We start from the raw sequence: 18,237 nt of genomic DNA on the forward strand, positions 1-18,237 counted from the left end.
ATTCGATGTGAAATGTCCACTGAGTGGCGCTAAAAGAGTGTTTGGGTTTTGCCCCGTAACAGATGAATGTACATATGGTACGTTTTATGTGGCGGTTTTGTGCACGTCACCGCAGTTCTGACTTGAAATGTTCATTGAGTGGCGCTATAACTTTAATGCTCCGTGACGTTTTTAAATAACGTACCATCTGGACTAAAGCTAAACCTACCCGATAGTATGAACAAAAGTGAATGTGATGTAAAAACGCAATCGCAAGCATGCCGTTTTAGCTTGTTTTTCGATATCTTTCAGCTCTTTCATCGCGAGTCATGTTTTTCACAGGATTCGTATCCAAGAATTCCACATCCTAAGTCCAATTCTATAATCATAACTGTGTATGAAAACAATTACAAGTGCTCACTGTTTTACCACCTCTAGTGTTCATTTTTGTTCAGTGATATGTGCTTATTGATATGTACGTATTTCGTATCTTGTGGAAAAGTTCCCACAGTTGTTTTCGTCATGACGTCATGTAGTTACAAAACCCATAAGACATTCATTCATCAACACAGTTTAAGATATTTTTGATGAAATCCAAAAGCTTTCTGGCCCTCAGTAGACAGCTACAGAATTGACACGTTCAAGGGTCGAAAAGGTAGTAAGGACATCATTAAAAAAGTCCATGTTTCATCAGTGGTTAAACCATAATTTTATGACGCTATGAGACTTTTTGTGCGCAAAGAAAGCAAAAACAATGACTTTATTCAACAATTTCTTTTCTTCTGCATCAGTAGCTACATGTTCTCGTAGCTTCATAAAATTACGGTTGGACCACTGATGTCACATGGACTATTTTATCAGTGTCCTTACTACTTTTCTAGCTCTTGGATTTCATCAAAAATATGTTAATTTGCATTCCGAAGATGAGCGAAGGTCTTACGGGTTTGGAACAGCATGAGGGTGAGTAATTCTTGACAGAATTTTCATTTTTGGGTAAACTATATGTTCAGGCTAACCGGCCAGTTATTGCTATATATGTGTGTATGCATGTATGTATATAATATATAAAATATTTAAGGGTTAAACTTAATTCATAGATCTACAAAAATGGTCTACATTAACTCAAGAGTAAACTGAAGTGAAGGGGTAAACACTGCACTTAATTTATACTTCTTGGAAGCGTGTTTATGTAACAATATAATAGATATAGGATATATAACACTTAGTGTACGCTATTGGGAAACAGGTGTGTTTTTGTATTGTTTCTAATTGCTGTACAAGCCATTGCAATTACAGGCTTACATTGAACCTTTTGTTAGCAAGTCTAGAATTGTCTCATATTAATTGTTTGTTATTCTGTTTCCTGCATGACGGATCGAGCCTAAATTACTTTTGACGGAATTCAAATGTTGTCGAGAGTCAGTATGTGCAACAATGCTGTATAAGGTAAAGAGAGGGGCACAGCCGCTTGGCTCATGTAACCTTGGAGTTCACTCCACGTCAGAGCAGCCCATTAAAAAGGAACTAGGATAAATTGGATTGAAAGTTGTCATTGCAATCATGCTTCTATCTATTGTATCCTCTCTATCAAAAAATGAAGATAAAAAAATGCAATTTGGGCAAAGCCCTTGATTTGTGAAAGAGTGCTTGAAACCCCGAGCCGTGCGAGGCACAGCAACTTCACTCAAGGTCCAGGGTATTGTATCGGCAATGGTTCAATATGCACTTACGTGCAGACGTGAACCTCTCTGTCCCCATTTAGTATCCCGTTTAGGGTGCAATGGACCTTTTGCTGCTTGTAGAAGGAAGCCTTAGAAACCCGAAAACCCTGAGACATGGATTTGACAGTCGTTGAAGGACCAGGTGATCAATATTCAATATTTATTCTAATATCTTAGAACAACTTTCACAAAAATTATCACTGTACAACGAGAAATGTATTTACAGACTACAAAAACAAATCCAAGTGCTGATCGTGTCTCTCTTCCAGGGTTAGTAGCTAGTCAAACAAAGGTTTTAGACGTTGACCTCTGACATGGGCCACGGATTGAGCTTTTCAAACATCAAAAAAAATTACATTTTCAGAGCGGGCGCACAGAAAACTCACAATGCCGACAGAAGTGTATCCAGAGGATTTCGAATGCCCTGCCTGTGAACCCTAATCTTCTGTTAAGGACACTGGGTGTGGGTGCTGTGGCCTCCCGGTCACCTCAATAGGTAATTATGTGATGCATCAAGTCAGTAATGCTCAGTCCTGCTGCCTTCCTGCAGAGTTTAATTCCAACCTTTTCAGCGTACATTTCAAGTAAACCTGATTAGCTGGTTCAAGTGTTTTGATTAAAGTTGGAGCTTCTGCTAGAAGGTGAAACAGGAATGAACTTGCTCTTCAGTTCTGACTCATGGGCCTTTGGTTTTCAGCACTATGTCAAAGGGACAGCGACCTACTTCCCTGCAACATACCTCATGGTTTCTTTCTTTTTTTATATTTTTTGGTTTCCTTCAAAGTTCTCATGTGATAAACGAATGATAGTGGTGCTGAAATCAAAACAGCATTGGTCAAAGTTGGACACAACAAAACGTCCCGTTTTGAAATGAATGATTGTACATAACCTCACGGACACTCCATTCAAATATATGACTACAAACTAAGATAATTTCGTATTTAAATCTTGATAGAACAAGAACAGATTAAGCTTGTTAAGTTACTTCCATAAACGAACTTAAATAGATTAAAAGTAAATCAATTAGAAAATTACTGGTTAAACGTTCATTTTTCTTTCTAAGCAGTATGCTCGACATGTAGAGATTCAGTCTTTTGCTTGTTTTATAGTTTCCCTGCGTAATAACATCTTGACATTGGTAGAGCTTTATTCTCCAAACAAGTGCGTGAAGTATCACATTAGGGGTATCTGGTATCATCCACAGCGTCCCAGCGTCCATGCGAATGCCAAGGTCAAAGATACATTTTTTTTTTTTCCTCTGTCTCTCAGTAGCTCATATATCACTGGATTTGTACATGTCGGAGAGCAGTCGTGTGATGGGCACGTTTCCGATGGTCTTTTTGAAGAAAACCTCTTCAATGGTGGATGGACCAACTGAACGTAGAGCAGGCAAGAGCAACAGCAGTTTCCCAAAGCGACACGGCTGAGTGGGGTACCTGCAACAAAACCATCCGTCATTTTTAAAAACTCTAAATGAAGTGTTCTAAATTGCATAACTATTTCATGAGCTTTTATCCACCTTGTTTTTCCCTTAAAAGTAGATGTGGCCATTTGTAAATTTAATGGGTCTAGCTTCCTGTGTCATTCCCTTTAAGCTATTTTTAGCTGTACTAAACAGCGTTTTGCTTGATGTTGCAAATAGTGTTGTCTTACAATATTATTTTAATGTATTATCTTAATTATAAACAAACTGGTTTGTAGTGCAAAAAGTTTTACCGTTTACTGCATTGTTATTCCTCTTGTTATTTCTCTACAGCAGTTATTGAACCGGAAGTCTCGCACATTCACAGAAAAAAAAATAAGGTGGATACATTCACCCGTGTTTTATAAAGTATTAGCTGTACCTGGTGTGTATGTAGCTGTTTAGAGTCAGCTGTGCTTCGTCCTGAAGGGCAGCTATGGCACTGGCGTTGCGAAAGCTCCTCAATTCCGAACCACTGTGTGTTGGAACTGCAAGAACGGAACAAAACAGTATGTTTGTTACTGTTTGACCAGTAGAGAAAGTTTCTATAATCCAAAATTATAAATAATAATAATGTTTCTTTTTAATATTCTGTATTTTGTTTTATTTTGTCGAATCCCACCTGCTTTAAAGGTGACGATGCACTTGAGGCAAGCGAACTCTGTAGCGTCCAGTCTTAACTGTCTGAAGCGCGTCACGACCTCCTGCAGCGCCTGGATCTCTGCGATGATTTTGTTTAGCCTCTGGGAGTCTGTGTTCTCTGTGTTCATTCCTAAAGAAAACAGAACATTACAGGTGTGTGGATATATCATTGTAAGTACAAAACGTAAACGTGACGGAAAATCTTATGTAGCTAAATCTTAGAAGTGTGCTACATGTTGTACAGCCTACCTGAAACGGCTAATAGAGTGCTGGAGTCCACTGGAATGGCCCACTGCGCGATGCCCAGCACAAACAGTTCCCTCCAGGCGTCTTCTAAAAGGATCAACTGCAAAAAAAAAAGTAAGTTAATTAATGACTATACATAAAAGCACCTAGCATTTAGGTTTGGTTTCAGACATTTAATCTGTGTAAAATTAAACATTGACGAATAATAAGTGAAAATATGAAAACACTTGTTTACCTGGTCCGGTAGAGGGAGTGTGGAGAAGGCCGGAACGCTCTTGGCCCATTTAATGCTCATGAAGAGCAGGCGTGCTGCTGATTCACAAACAGACTCGGTCGCCACTTCATACAGGTACATGGGGGTGCCGCTAACTTCATGAGGATACTAAAAAGTAATTACATAGGCATAGAAAATAAGCGGGGTTGTATGCATTCAGTTATTACTTGAACTCTAAGTTTTAATAAACCGTATAAATTCGTTTATTTAAACTATATTGTTGTAAAGGAAAAATGTTTACCTTCGGTGTGGGTTGGGCGAGTCCCACAATGGCCTGTCGTTCCGGTGTGCTTGTGACCGTGTTTAACTCCAGATTGTGAGGCTCCAGCTGCGTGACTGTGGTGAAAAACGGCGGCCCCGGGATAGACGTGGATGGGAAATGGGTCGACGAACCGTTCACCTCTTTATGCCCTCGGAAATACAGTGCCACCTGCTTTCGAATGGTTGAAGTCCTCGGTCCCCTTTCGTGCTGCACAGCTGTAGTGATGTAAGGATCAGTGACATCATGGTTTTCATATGACACAAAACAGAAATCGTTTAAAAATTATTTTAGAAACATGCACAATTAATGTCTTCTTGTTGGAATCATGCATGTATGAAAAACGTTTATAGCGTTTCCTGTAATGAAATTATTGCCTCGAAAGCACTAATGCACAGCATAATCATTAGCCTATAGGCTATATATAGGCTATATTTTTTTCTACAAATATCTTAAATATAATTGTGAGTCTGCATCACAAAACCAGTCTTAAGTATCACAGGTATATTCGTAGTAATAACCAAAAATACACTGAATGGATCAAAATGATCGATTTTTCTTTTAAGCCAAAAATCATTAGGATATTAAGTAAAGATTATGTTCCATGAAGATATTTTGTACATTTCCTACCGTAAACATGTGAAAACTTATTTTTTGATTAGTAATATGCATTAATCAGAACTTCATTTGGACAATTTTAAAGGCGATTTTCTCAGTATTTAGTTGTTTTTTTTTTTTTTTTTTTTTTTTTTAAATATTCTAGTTATTTCAAAATGTCTATCTCAGCTAAATATTGCCATATCCTAAATTCAGATTTACGATTCAGATGATATATAAAATGTTAAAAAAAAAAAAAAGAAAAGAAAAGAAAAGAAAAGCAAAGAAAAATCGCCCCTTATGACTGGTTTTGTGGTCCAGGGTCACAATTAACTTTAGGGTTACGCCATTTGACCAATTTCATACAAAGTTGTAACTACAAAGTTTAGCCTACATGGGACCTTTTTTTAATGGTTTCAAATATTGATCATATTTTTAAAAATCTTTTTAAAGTGGCTTTACGGTGTTCTGTTATTATTTAAAAAAAAAAAAAGTTAAATTGATTATGCCACTGTTTCGTTTTTCTTGAATTTCAAACTTTTAATTAGACATTTTGTGCATGACTTTCAATTTTTGTATTTTCTTTTTGTTTGTTTACGTATTTATCTTTTTAAGTAAATTCGGACCAAAAACGTAATTGACAATTATAACTTTTAGCTTAGTGTTACAGTCAGTCATGTAGTTGGTAGCATAAGTAAAAACTTAAAAACAAATCATTTTCTGCATCTTTAAAAGGGGACTACAGACATCATACGTATATGAAAAAGACAAACGTATTTACTAGCACTTACCATCTTTATTCATATTCACTTCTAGACACTTTTTCAAGCGACAGGCGCGGCATTGATTTCTGTGAGTCTTGTCTACTGGACAGCCGCCCTGAGGAAAAATGGAGGAAAGAATAAGGAAATACAGTAGGTTTTGTTTCGTTTAGCAGTAATGGCACACAAACAGCCTCTTCTGCTATGTGCTCCATTGGTCTCCACAGGTATGTGGGAATGGCAGGGTAATGACGGCTATTGACTCGCTCCCCCGCCGCACGGCCAATAGTCTCATTCCCGCCTACCGCTCTCCAAATCCACCCAGTCCTGCCGGTGCGTTAGATTGGATTACACCTGTTACACTAGACGGGGCAAAGGGCCCTCAAAGGCGCGGGAGGGGGCTCACTTCTGGGATAATCTTTCAATTATGAAAATCACTGGAGGTGTAATCTAGTCCTTAGACGCGCTTGCTTAGATCAAATTAGCTGACGCTGTTATGGTTCAAACACATCGCCGTAATTGATTAGTATAGCTCACCTGTGTGCCGGATTTGCAGACATACGTTCTGTTTCTCCTTATGCTCCTTTTGAAAAACCCCGAGCAGCCATCGCACGCATAAACACCGTAGTGCTTTCCAGAACTTCGGTCACCGCACACTTTACAAGGAATGTCCAAAATCCGACCTAACAGAGATAGAAAACACAGTGTTTATTTAAGGGAAAAAAATAAACATCTTATTTATCAGTCTTATAATACTTATTCACTTAAACCGGACAGCCCAATCCAAACCCTCTTTTTTTTTTTTTTTTTTTTTTACAAAGGGTGGGAGCCGATCATCCTAATTAAGGCTTGAGCCCCCGAAAAGACGTCCGAACAAAAAGTTGGGGGTCTGAAAAGTACATAGCCTATTCTTTTCACAAATTAGTATATACGCTTAGTTAAGTGTAAGATTTCAAGTTAGCAACTCATATTTCCACCTGGCGATAAATAAATACTAGCGATTTTTTTCGCGATGAAGAGGTAACCATAGCAACAGTAGGGTTCTGGTACGCTTTCGTTCAGGTTCAATATCGTGCGGTCACCAAAAAAACCAAAAGTAGGCTACTTTTATTATGTTGGTCTTACTTTAACACGCATTAATTGTTCAAAACAGTAGTTAGAGTTTGATTTTCTGTGATAAAGCGCGCAAAGAAAAAAATGATAATTTGCGCCTGATAATTTCTTTGCAGAAGTTCCCTGAAAGTCATTGTATAATTTGCACATTTTACCTAATAATCATGCTAAAGGACACACTTTTAATGAGTCTGTCCATAGGAATGTGTAAAGCATAGGCCTACGTTGAGGGTGCATTGGTGGGAAGCGTCATATCGCAGGTCCCATAAAACAATGTTCAGTTGACGCGCACAATGGCGACATTAGGGAGAGTGTTAACTTAATGATTTCCCCATTGAGCCTCGTCTGACTGGCCTGGTCTCGACAAGCTGCCAACCCCGCTTCATAATGAAGCTCGACAACTGCTTTCTTCGCGCCGTCTATAGGCTCGCGGATTAGGGAGTGACACGGGAGAGGAGAATAATACGCACCAGCGCGTTTCAGCGACTCAAATGAAGTGTATGCAAATGAACTTGGAGTAAATGAAAATTGTGATTTTTCTTGTGTGTGCAGAATACTTTTTTTCTGTATTTAAGTCTGTCAATAGAAGTATATTTGCATGTATATGGGGGAGTCGTTTAGAGAAACGGCTATGTAATTACACTGACATATGTCCACCTGCTCATTGATTTTCCAGTGACCCGTCAAAAAGGGTAGCATGGGAATTCGGATATAGACCGGTAACGACGGAGAAGGAAAACGACTTCATGCACCCTGACTTCTTGAAACAAGAAAAGGAAGAAAAAAAACACAGTGCGGCATTTTAATGTAAAAGCACATCACATTTCTATTCTGTGCATACCAGATGTTCTTCGTATAGGTCCTTTCAGAAATTATAATGGTGTTTTGTTACAGGTTGGTGATCAGTTGTGACGGAAAAGTGACAGAAGATTTGCGTGTGTGTGTGTGTGGATATAGTCTTATTTTAAAATTTAAGAACAGTGCGAAATTCTAATGTAAAAGTCTTGACAACAATTTAGATTAATTGAGCACTTCATTTCATATGCTTGTATTTTGCATGACTGAAAAAGATAACCTCTCTTGTGATGGAGACAACTTGTTGCTTTTGTCTCGGAGTCGTTTTGAAACTTGAAAATTGCTTCATGAATACACTTTTTTTTCCAGAAGCTAAAACGTCTGGTTTTTAAATGCATTTTTTCTTCCTGGGATTTTATTTCTATTTATGAGGTGTGGTAAATAATCCCATTTTAACCAGACATCTTTTATTCCGAGGAAGTCATAAAGTCCTACTGTCCTCCATCCAGTTCAGTCATCGCATAATTTGACAACAGTCACACCGGTGTGTTGGTAAGAAACTCCGATGAATTGAAGGCGGATTTGTTTTTGGGAAAGGAACACGTCTTTAACTTTCCCCTGTGGGGGTCCCGGTGTGTGGCATTGTGCGTCGTAATTGTTTAAAGACGTATGGCATATTTCATTACTGTAATCAGCATCAACCCTGGGACCTGCTGCACTGGATTACATGCAGTTGTGAGAAACTCTGAACTTAATGGGCCTTCGACCACCCAAACAGTGCAAATGCCGCTAGTTTACCCCTGTAAAGTAAAACAAAGATTTTTATATAATAATGTGAATTTTAAATATCACCTGAAATCATTTTAAGAGTCAAATACATGTAAAGTGTCGTCAAAAAGGTTTTTGGGTTAGGCATTCAAAATAACGAACGAAAAGTTTAGGCCTCGACGAAATTATTTCACTTTTTCACTACTGCTAAAGTAAATAGCAGACTTATTTAGACTTATACTAAGATAGACTAAAATTGTTTAAATGTGAAACAAATTCAGTTTTGTTATTTAGAAATCATTGCTCATATAATGTGCATTAATAAGTAATTGGGTTACCTTATTTTCTTTCCCTTTCACTTGAATTATATTGGATTTTTCACTTTCATTCGAAGCCACTTAAACTTTTAAAAACCTTAAACACACATTTTTCCCATTTCCATTTAAGCATAATGTAGAAAGTCAATTAGACTCTTTTTTTTAAACCACAGCAAGCGTTGGCTATTACAGGCAAATCACACTCAGTATTTTTATTTTAATAAATGTTTCCATTTAGACAATTTGATCTGCAGTTGTAAAATTATAACATGGCAGAAAACATTTATTATAAATGAATTTCAAAGCACTTGCATTCCTGCTACCTTGAAATTAATTGAAAGTCAAAAGAGATACTCGAAGCAGCTAATAGGGAAAACTCATCAGATCTGCTTTGATGACACATTATGCATAGTTTACGCATACCTTAGGGCTGTATCATGCTATTTTAAAACGGTTCAGGCTGGTACAATATAATTAGTAGTTCAGTTTTTACCATTCCAATGTGAACGCACGACTTATTTGCAAAGCGTAATGTGGAAACAAGGCTGTCAAAACATTCCCATTGTAACAGCATCACTAAACGCGAACTTGTCTAAGATTTTTTGGGGCTTTTCTGTTTACTTATTTTCTTGCAGTTTCACATCTACTTTGTAATTTATAAAGCGTCGTGCCTGCTTTAAAATAATCTTGTTTGTTTTTGGCAGTCGTGCTATCAGTCTAAGAGGTATAGACAACAATTTGACAGCACGTAAACATTTCGATTTGCGTTTGACAGCTCTGTGGAGTTAACGTGATTTTTGTCATCTTAACCCGTAAGCAATACATTTGCTTTCACGTATTTCGTAAACAAACACAGACTGCGTTTTTACCTCATCATCACGCTATTTTTAAGAACATACAGAACTAAAGCAAAGAAAGACGATATACTCACTGGATTTGACATTTAAAATATCCAGACAACCACTTGTTGAACCAGCAGGCTTGCTCATGATGAAGACCTCTGCTCCAAGAAAACCGCGTTGAAAAGTTACACTTTTCAGGCCCAGGGAAGTCTTATCACTTTTGACGTAGTTTTTAAATTACAAACATGAATTTAACATCCGCTTTGCGGTGGACAACTGGTCCTCTGCTTTCTCTTGAAGTTTCTTTGATGGTGTCCAAATCGCTCCTCTTGTTTTTCAGCAAATAGAATCCAGATTTCGTCTGACTTTTGATTGATGCGATGGACGCAGCCCCACGGACAATATATTATGCCCAAACCGGTCCCTGGTCTCTCAGCGCTGCGGAAACTTGGTGCAACTATTGGAGAAACACCGGGGCACTATACTGCTCAAAACCAGCTTTAAAAGTACAACATGAGCTGAGAGATGGGAAATGCGCCTCAGCCCCGAGCCTTGGTGAGTGACTTTGTGATGTGTACCGTCAGATTAAAGGTTTGGTAATATGTATGAGATGTATTAGAGTAGGAGGGCGGGAGAGAGGGAGGGTGGGAGGAGAGCCCAACTTCCTTTGACCACTTAGCTTTTCCCTGCCTTCTGCTTCAACTCCTGCTCGCGCATGACGTCACGGGGACGAATGAAGTGATATTCCATACACAGCGAGTCTGACACTGTCAGAGGCTAATGGTGCGCTCTATAGGAATTGATTAGGATCAGCAAGGCTGTTTAAATGACCGAATCAAACGTTTGCCACTGATTAGAAACACATTTTCATCCTCGGAGTTCAGTGACCTAACTGCTCCCAGACTGAATAAACTGTTTAAAGCATTCTATTTAAATAACCCATAGAAACATAACCACTCTTTCTTTTTGCAACCAACGTACCCTACTTTCTCGTGCGCTTTCCCTGATCCTTCAGTGGCGCGCTTGCACCTGTTGCGTTGGTAGAATGACTGAAAGAAAGAGCCAGTCCAAAAATCTCAGTGTCTCAGTGGCTCACTCATCTTGCCAGGTTTTTACGCACGGCTTGAAATTTAGAGGATTTTTTTGTAAGTGTATATTTGTTGCATTTTAAGAGTGAATCAACAGGTAAACGTAGGTTATGTTATGGTTACGTGTAGGCTACTATATAGTAGGCTAAATGTAATAAATGTTGCTGTTTTGTGGAAAATTTACATTTAATCTATTCGACGTTTTTTTACCTTTTCGTAGACAATTTCACACATGATCGTTTGTTATATTTATAAATCTATATTTAAAAAATATATACGTTTTTCCTTTGTATACTTGTGTATGTGAGAAATAAAACTTTTAACGAGTTTTACTTTTTCGCTTAGAACCTTTATTAATTGTATCTTTTTCTCTGGTCATAATTTAAACAAACCATTTGAATGCAGCGTCTCTTTGTCGTAATTATTACTATTTATCATGTAACTATAAATAAACAGTTACATGATGAATTTTACGTATGTATATTTAGATTTATCCATACTCTAATGCGCTCTATAAAAAAATATATATTTTTGTACACGCCTTAAACCCTGAATAAGTTTGACCGCAGATTCGGTGAAATTGCGTAGAGGAAACAAAAAACAAAATTCGAGGGTCTGTTTTAGGGGACACATGCGTGCGAGTTTCCCTCGTGGATGGGGAGAATCACAACTGTACCCTTTGAGAGTGTGTGCAATGACATCTTGACCTTAACAGCGTGCCGTGTTGTGGCCGCCGCCAGTAGACACCCATATTTTAGGTTTAATTATGAACATTCCCACGGTAGCTCGGGGCCATATGGGAGCCCTAAATCTCGGTCTAAACGTGGCGAACGGGGGCGTATCTAATCGCAATTAGTGATTGTCATGTCCTCCTTTAAACGGTGTTCTCAGTGGACTGAAAAGAAATTAGGATTTTTGACAGGTGAATGACTGCACATTCAAATGTGCGTTTTTCAGGACCTTATGTGCCAGACTGAGAAAAACAGTGTCACAGTAAGACCCTTTGCTTATATCTGTAGTTATCACCAGCAAGCAGGCCATGTGTGATTTAAATGATTCTAGTGACTTTTAGATATGTGATGAGCATCGTGTTCATTTTAAAAAAGCATGCATGTGATTGTGAACAATCTGATTTGATGACTGTCCCATGTCTCTTTTTCTTTCTCTTTTTCCACTTTCTCTATCTGTGTGTTTATATGTGTGTGTGTCTGTGTGTGTGTGTGTCTTAGGGGTGGGGTGGTCTGCTCGTAGTAATCTGCTTAACTCGCCCTAATCCTGTCATTCATAGATAGTCTTTACACAAACATAACCAACATCATGGTTGCCCCGGCTGCTTGCTTTCACTTTTTGTGCTTGTGACTCTGCTCTCAATAACAGTCAATGAAAATCTCTGACAAAGAACCATCTGATTGTGTATCTAGTTGTTGGCTTGACAGAATCAGTATGCAACTGCTTGCTTAGTCCTTAAAGTGGAGAGGGACAGCAACACCATCTCTTATCCTTAACCACTCCTGTAACAGCATGCTGGAGAAGATGTCGCAAAAGACTTTTCTGTGTTGGCACTTTGTTCTGAGATGAACACATGTATGAGTGAGAATCAAACCAGAAAAAAGATGCAGATTGCTGATAGTAAAATATTTAGGCCACTTTTAGTGCACTTCTGTTCCTGAATAATAGAGAGAGAATCTACTATCAAATAAGGATGGGAATTTAAATGTTCAATTTTCTATTACGAATGAATCAGTTACACTTTATTTGAAGGTGTCCTTGTTACAGTGCAATTATACATTTAAGTACTGAGTAATATTAATTAACTACATGTAGTTAATACAGTGTTTGGCTAAGGGTTACTTGCGTGTAATTATGCATAATTAATTGTTATTATAATAGAAGTACATGTAACGTGTAACAAGGTCACCTTTAAATAAAGTGTTACCAATTAATCTATTTAAAAAAAAAGCAGAAAAAAAAATTGATATTACATATTAACAACTGACCTCATTTTCATTTAGCAATGAAAACATACAATTCCTTTCTAATCCTTGATTTACTGAGGCAACCATAAATGAATTAATTAAAAACTGAAAATGAATGGCTAAATTAAGAATAAAAAAACCTGACCTCTTATTATGAGGTTTTATTAAGAATTATAGTTGAGGTTTATGTCTCATATTGACATATATATGTATATGTGTGTGTATATATACATATATTATTTATTGCTGATAGAAATATGTTAAACTGTTTTATATTTAATGTACACATTTTTTATTTTTACCAAAAATCACTGGTTCTCGCTGAAAAGAAGAGGATTTTTTAGTATTACTTTATTTTAGATATTATCTGCCATTCAAATTGTTGCATATGGACATTTTTTTTTATTATTATTATTATTATTTTTTTTTACATTTTTCTATTGTAACTAACAATTAGATACCCATTAACTTGCCTAGAATTAGACAGCTAACTTTTTCCTGGTAAATTAATATATATCTTTAAATTGTTAAATAGGTGTTATTGCTGAATTTAGGGCTGAATATAATAAAATGAGCAATTTCATAATTATCTCTGCAAATTGTTATGCAATAATGTCTGAAATTAGGAAAGAATAGTCCATATAGTATTTTATTTGAATTAATATAAATATTTCTTCCCATAGCATCCTAATAATTTTCTTTTTCTTTCAGGTACTGTAAAATGAAACCCATATTTCACATACACAGATGTTTTAATATTAAAGAGACCTGACATCAAATTTAAAAAAAAAAAATATATATATATATATATATATATATATATGATTTATATGCTTAATTAATTACAGTATTTATTTCATCCCTCACCTTACATGAGGTTAGATAGACGTTTCTCTACACACCTGTATATAGTATTTTCCCATTACGCTGCCTGCATTTCCAAAATGATAATAATAGTAATAAAGGGCGAACAGAACCTCGCCCTGTCTAACTGGCAGGTCGATGGACGCTTTCTGACAAATCTATTTGGGGCAAATTGTCAGTGAGAAACTTCCGCCTGAGCTGGCCCGGACAAAACTGGCTGTTGGACGGACTAAATCCTACTGCAGGAGGGTCGGGACAATGGGCTCTGAATGTGTTGATGTGCTGGCAGTGGCTTGGGCCTGACAATGGCCGGATTAATTGGTCCCTTGGCTGACTGATTTGAGATGGCTTCACTCGGGTCCTCTCCATGGGGAGCCCCATTGTCCTTCTCCTGATTCCCACTTTTCACAAACTCCAAACAAAAGTCAATTTCTTTCTCAAGGGGGTTTGGGAGAAGAGGAGAAATATCGAGACCTCGTGGTTCGGCTTCGCGAGAGGTGACTTTAAAAGGGAGCTCCTTTCTCCCCTCATCGTCTAAGTTTTTAAATGGATGACTTAACTCATTCCGCTTCCCTTTCTGCCTGCCCTCCCTCTCTGCAAGGCCCAGAGCTCCTCCTGAGACTTAGAGGTGTTATCGGCAGCGGGACAGGAGAGAGCTTGTCGTCCTGTGTGCCGAGGCACCTGTTGAGAGCGCTGGCAGGCCGAGCCGAGGAGCTCGCTCTCATTAATATTAAAACATCAGAGATGCCATCATGTTGCTGCGCTGAAATCGGTCTGATGTTGTCCCCCCCGACCCGGCTCCCTGGGGACCGACTCTCCGCTTCCACAGTCACTCATGAAGGGCACCCCCTCTACCCTCTCTCACTGCCTGTCTCTTTTTTCTGTCCTCTCATTATCATTCTGCTTTTTTGAAAGGCCTCGTTAACAAATTATGACAGCTGGCTAAAGAGGCTTTAGCCGTTCACACCATTTCGCCGAACAGTTTAGGGCCGCGAAATGACAAACTTTATTCTGCTGTGACATCAACTTTCTGCTATTTGTTTGCACGCTCTTATTTGTCTCTTTAGATGACGGCTCGTCAATGGCATATTTCACACAAACAATTTGTCTGCCAAAGCCCATCAAATCATTTCAAGGCTTTTATGTGATATAGGGTATGATTTCTTTTAGATTTTTGACTTGTGCTTTTAGTTATCATATGAGAACCTGGACCACAAAACCAGTCGTCTATATTTGTAGCAATAGCCAAAAATACACGGGTCAAAATGATCGTTTTTTCTTTTATGCCAAAAAGGATATTATGTAAAGATCATGTTCCATAAACATATTTTGTAAATTTCCTACCAGAAATTTATCACAACTTATTTATTTATTAGTAATATGCATTGCTAAGATCTTCATTTGGACAACTTTAAAGGCGATTTTTCTCAATATTTTCATCTTATCCTAACAAACGATACATCAGTGGAAAGCTTATTTATTCAGCTTTAAGATGATGTATAAATCTCAGTTTCAAAAAAACTGACCCTTATGACTAATTTTTTGATCCAGAGTCATATATTTGCATTAACACTAAAAGAATTGGATCATTTTTGACAGTAGATTTGCTTGTATGTGTTCTTGTATGTGTCCATGTAATAATACATTAAACTGTATGATATATAATAATAGATTTTTTAAATATTCTTGACTTAAATCTTGGTCAAGTCACCTTTATTTCTTAATTTTAATAAAAAAAAAAAAGTGTAAAAAATGTTGAATACAGATTGTGTCAAAAAAGCTTGATAACACTCAAGATACCATTAGTTAATGTTAGTTAATGCATTAACTAATGCAACTATCAATTACCAATACATTTGTTATATTCACTATTTATGTTTGGGTCATTTACAGTAAGATGTGGTTTGTTAATGTTATTTAATGTATTAACTAACATGATCAAACAATGAACAATACATTTATTACAGTATTTATTCATCTTTGTTATGTTAGTTAATAAAAATACAGTTGTTCATTGTTAGTTCACAGTGCATTAACTAATGTTAACAAACGTTTGATTATAATAATGCATTAGTAAATGATGAAATTAACGAGGATAAAAAAGTATTGTTCATTTTTAGTGATAACTAAAGTAGTTAACTAATGTTAACTAATGAAACCTTATTGTAAAGTGTTACCTATATATGAATAGTTTATTTGCAAAAATCTTAAATTTTCAAAAATCATGTTTTTATTATGTTATCATGTTTTTATTGTTTTGTTGTGTTAGTAAGCTGTATTATTTAATTATTTTTACTTACTCAAAATAACCTGCAGTTTGATTGAGATTAGCTGGAATGCGCAATGAAAAAAAATATTTTTGAAAATCGTTAAAAACAAAGTTTTGCAAATGAACGTTTCATATGTTAACATTAAATAAAAACACAACTGTTCATTGTTAGTTCAGCTCCATTAAATAATATGAACAAACACAATTTTTGACTTTAATAAAATATTAGTAAATGTTGTAATTATGTTTTAGAAGTTTTCATATATTTTTTAATTGTTAGATCATGTTATCTAATGTAGATAACCAGTCTTAATAAATGAAACCTTACAGTAAAATCAAGTGTTTTTAATGCTAACCATTAAGTATGTAAAGCTGTCCAGTAATAAGTATTATATATAAAAAAACAAATACAGGAAAAATATGTCAGAGATTTTTAATTTAATACATTTCTCAAGAACAGATATGAAATATATGTATTTAACTTTTAAAAATATTTTATTATCTGTTATAATCCTCTTGTCTTGTGAATTTAATTTGTTCATGTGAGTACCATTTATGTAAACGATGATTATGTAACAATACATTTTACAGAAGTTAACAACAGATCAAGTTAAAATTGTATTGAAACAGCTTAATATCTACACTAAAGTCAGAGAGAGCTGAAATAGCTGATGTTTTGATGCTGAAGCTGGCCTCAGTGACTGTGGGAAGATCACACCCCGCTCATTACACGAGGAGGCTTCGTTTTTGGGATCAGACAGAGGGTGTAGAGGGAGGGGAGGTGAGACGATATCGGAGCTGGGGCGGGGTGGAGGGGGGTGTTTTTAGGTGTAACTGATGGATTCATTGTTTTCCCAAAAAGTGATTTGTGTTATCGTTCCGTTCACTCTCCACGATCGGCATTATCTTCATTAAGCTCGGTATTGGTGTGTTCGCGTAAATCGCATCCGTCGGCACGACTATCTCCGTTGTAGGTGGCCTAATTGAAGGAGATAATAAGGCCAAATACGTTTGCGTTTCAAACTTCGAATTTGTAGTCTTCCTAGTGAGAAACGCTAATCATACAGTTGCCAGACAGACCCGAAAGGTTTTTCCCCCCCAAACTCGGACTTTCTGAAAAGGTTCAAACACGAATGGTACACAGAAGACTGGCCCTTGCCCCTCACTCCTTAGAGCCCAAACTATCATTCATAACCTTTCTGCGTCGCTCCGAAAAGGAAAAGAGGAGAGGAGAGAGGGAGGGGAGAGGAGGACTGTGGGGAGGACCATGAACGCTTATTTAAAAAGACTTCCTTTATTGGACCATGTGCAGGCAGTTCACTCACAAAGGCCTTAAATAGGATATTTTCTGTTCCCTATAGTTGCTTTCCCTTTTAAGTGCCGAGGCAAAAAAAGTAAGTTTACAACTCCTCTCACAATGAAGCTCTTCACTCCCAGGTTGCTGAGACCCGGGCTGACCTGGGAAAGTTAATTAGGAGGCCAACAATGAGCGAGCCCGAGCAAAATACCTCGCCTCTCCTCCAGCCAAAGATGTCATCCATTAATTAGGCAAATCTTTAAGGTGGGCTTATTGAATTTACAGAAAGGCCGCAGTTTGGGCGGGCCGCGTTTTTTGATCAGGCCCTCGCCCCAAACAATGCCTTCTCCTGGTTAAGGAAAAAGGGAGGGGATTGGTGGAAGCAGAGGAGGAAGAGAAAGAGAAGGAGGGGAAAAAAGGAGAGCGAGAGAAAGAAACGTATGGCTCGCAGAGGCTCAATGGGAATAAGGACGGGGAGATTCACAGGGGCTCGGGGGCATGCTTCGGCGATGATGTCATGCAAAGGCAACCTGGGGGCTTGGGAAGAGTGGAAACGAGTGTGCTGGGGTGGGGGGGGCCACTCAAAGTTAACATGGCTGCATCTGGGCCAAAGCCGCCTCTCTAAAGGAGCAAAATGCATACGCACCCCTGCTGGTCACAGCCGCCTTTCACCTGGCATCTGCGTTCCACCGCCCACGGATTTGCCTCACTGCATTACCGTGATCAATTCATGAGCGGTTATGCATTTCGTTTCAGATCAATATTAGTATCGCTGTCATATTTGGGTATTGTTACATTCCGGAACGACTGCTGGCTCCACATTCTATCATATTTGTATAATTACATCTATATGGCTCTAACAAAGGCTTCTGCACTGGTATGGCTGCTCTGTTTACACAGTTATTTCCAGTTTGATTTTTTTTTTTTATATATTAAAAATGAACTGAGACATAGAGTTTCTTGAATT

At 37.5% G+C, this 18,237-nt stretch overlaps 1 protein-coding gene across 1 annotated transcript; it reads right to left on the reverse strand.

Moving 5' to 3' along the window:
• Positions 1-2,754: 2,754 nt before the first annotated feature.
• Positions 2,755-10,345, reverse strand: nr2e1 (nuclear receptor subfamily 2, group E, member 1). Its single transcript, XM_051138439.1, has 9 exons — positions 9,866-10,345; positions 6,479-6,624; positions 5,972-6,059; positions 4,566-4,801; positions 4,286-4,432; positions 4,054-4,150; positions 3,785-3,934; positions 3,545-3,650; positions 2,755-3,136 (listed from the first exon to the last, which is right to left on the reverse strand). The coding sequence occupies exons 1-9, from the start codon at positions 9,921-9,923 to the stop codon at positions 2,974-2,976; spliced, it is 1,191 nt and encodes a 396-aa protein (XP_050994396.1). The 5' UTR covers positions 9,924-10,345; the 3' UTR covers positions 2,755-2,973.
• Between the last annotated feature and the right edge of the window lie 7,892 nt (positions 10,346-18,237).

The sequence above is a fragment of the Labeo rohita genome, chromosome 20 (genome assembly GCF_022985175.1).
Source record: "Labeo rohita strain BAU-BD-2019 chromosome 20, IGBB_LRoh.1.0, whole genome shotgun sequence".
NCBI classification, from domain to species: Eukaryota; Metazoa; Chordata; class Actinopteri; order Cypriniformes; family Cyprinidae; genus Labeo; species Labeo rohita.

Coding starts and splice junctions, on each gene's coding strand:
- nr2e1 (XM_051138439.1), bottom strand. CDS start 9,923: ATGAGCAAGCCTGCTGGTTCAACAAGTGGTTGTCTGGATATTTTAAAT. Junction 3,935..4,053: donor CACTCTATTAGCCGTTTCAG/GTAGGCTGTACA, acceptor TGTTTTCTTTAG/GAATGAACACAGAGAACACA. Junction 3,651..3,784: donor CATCGTCACCTTTAAAGCAG/GTGGGATTCGAC, acceptor CCGTTCTTGCAG/TTCCAACACACAGTGGTTCG.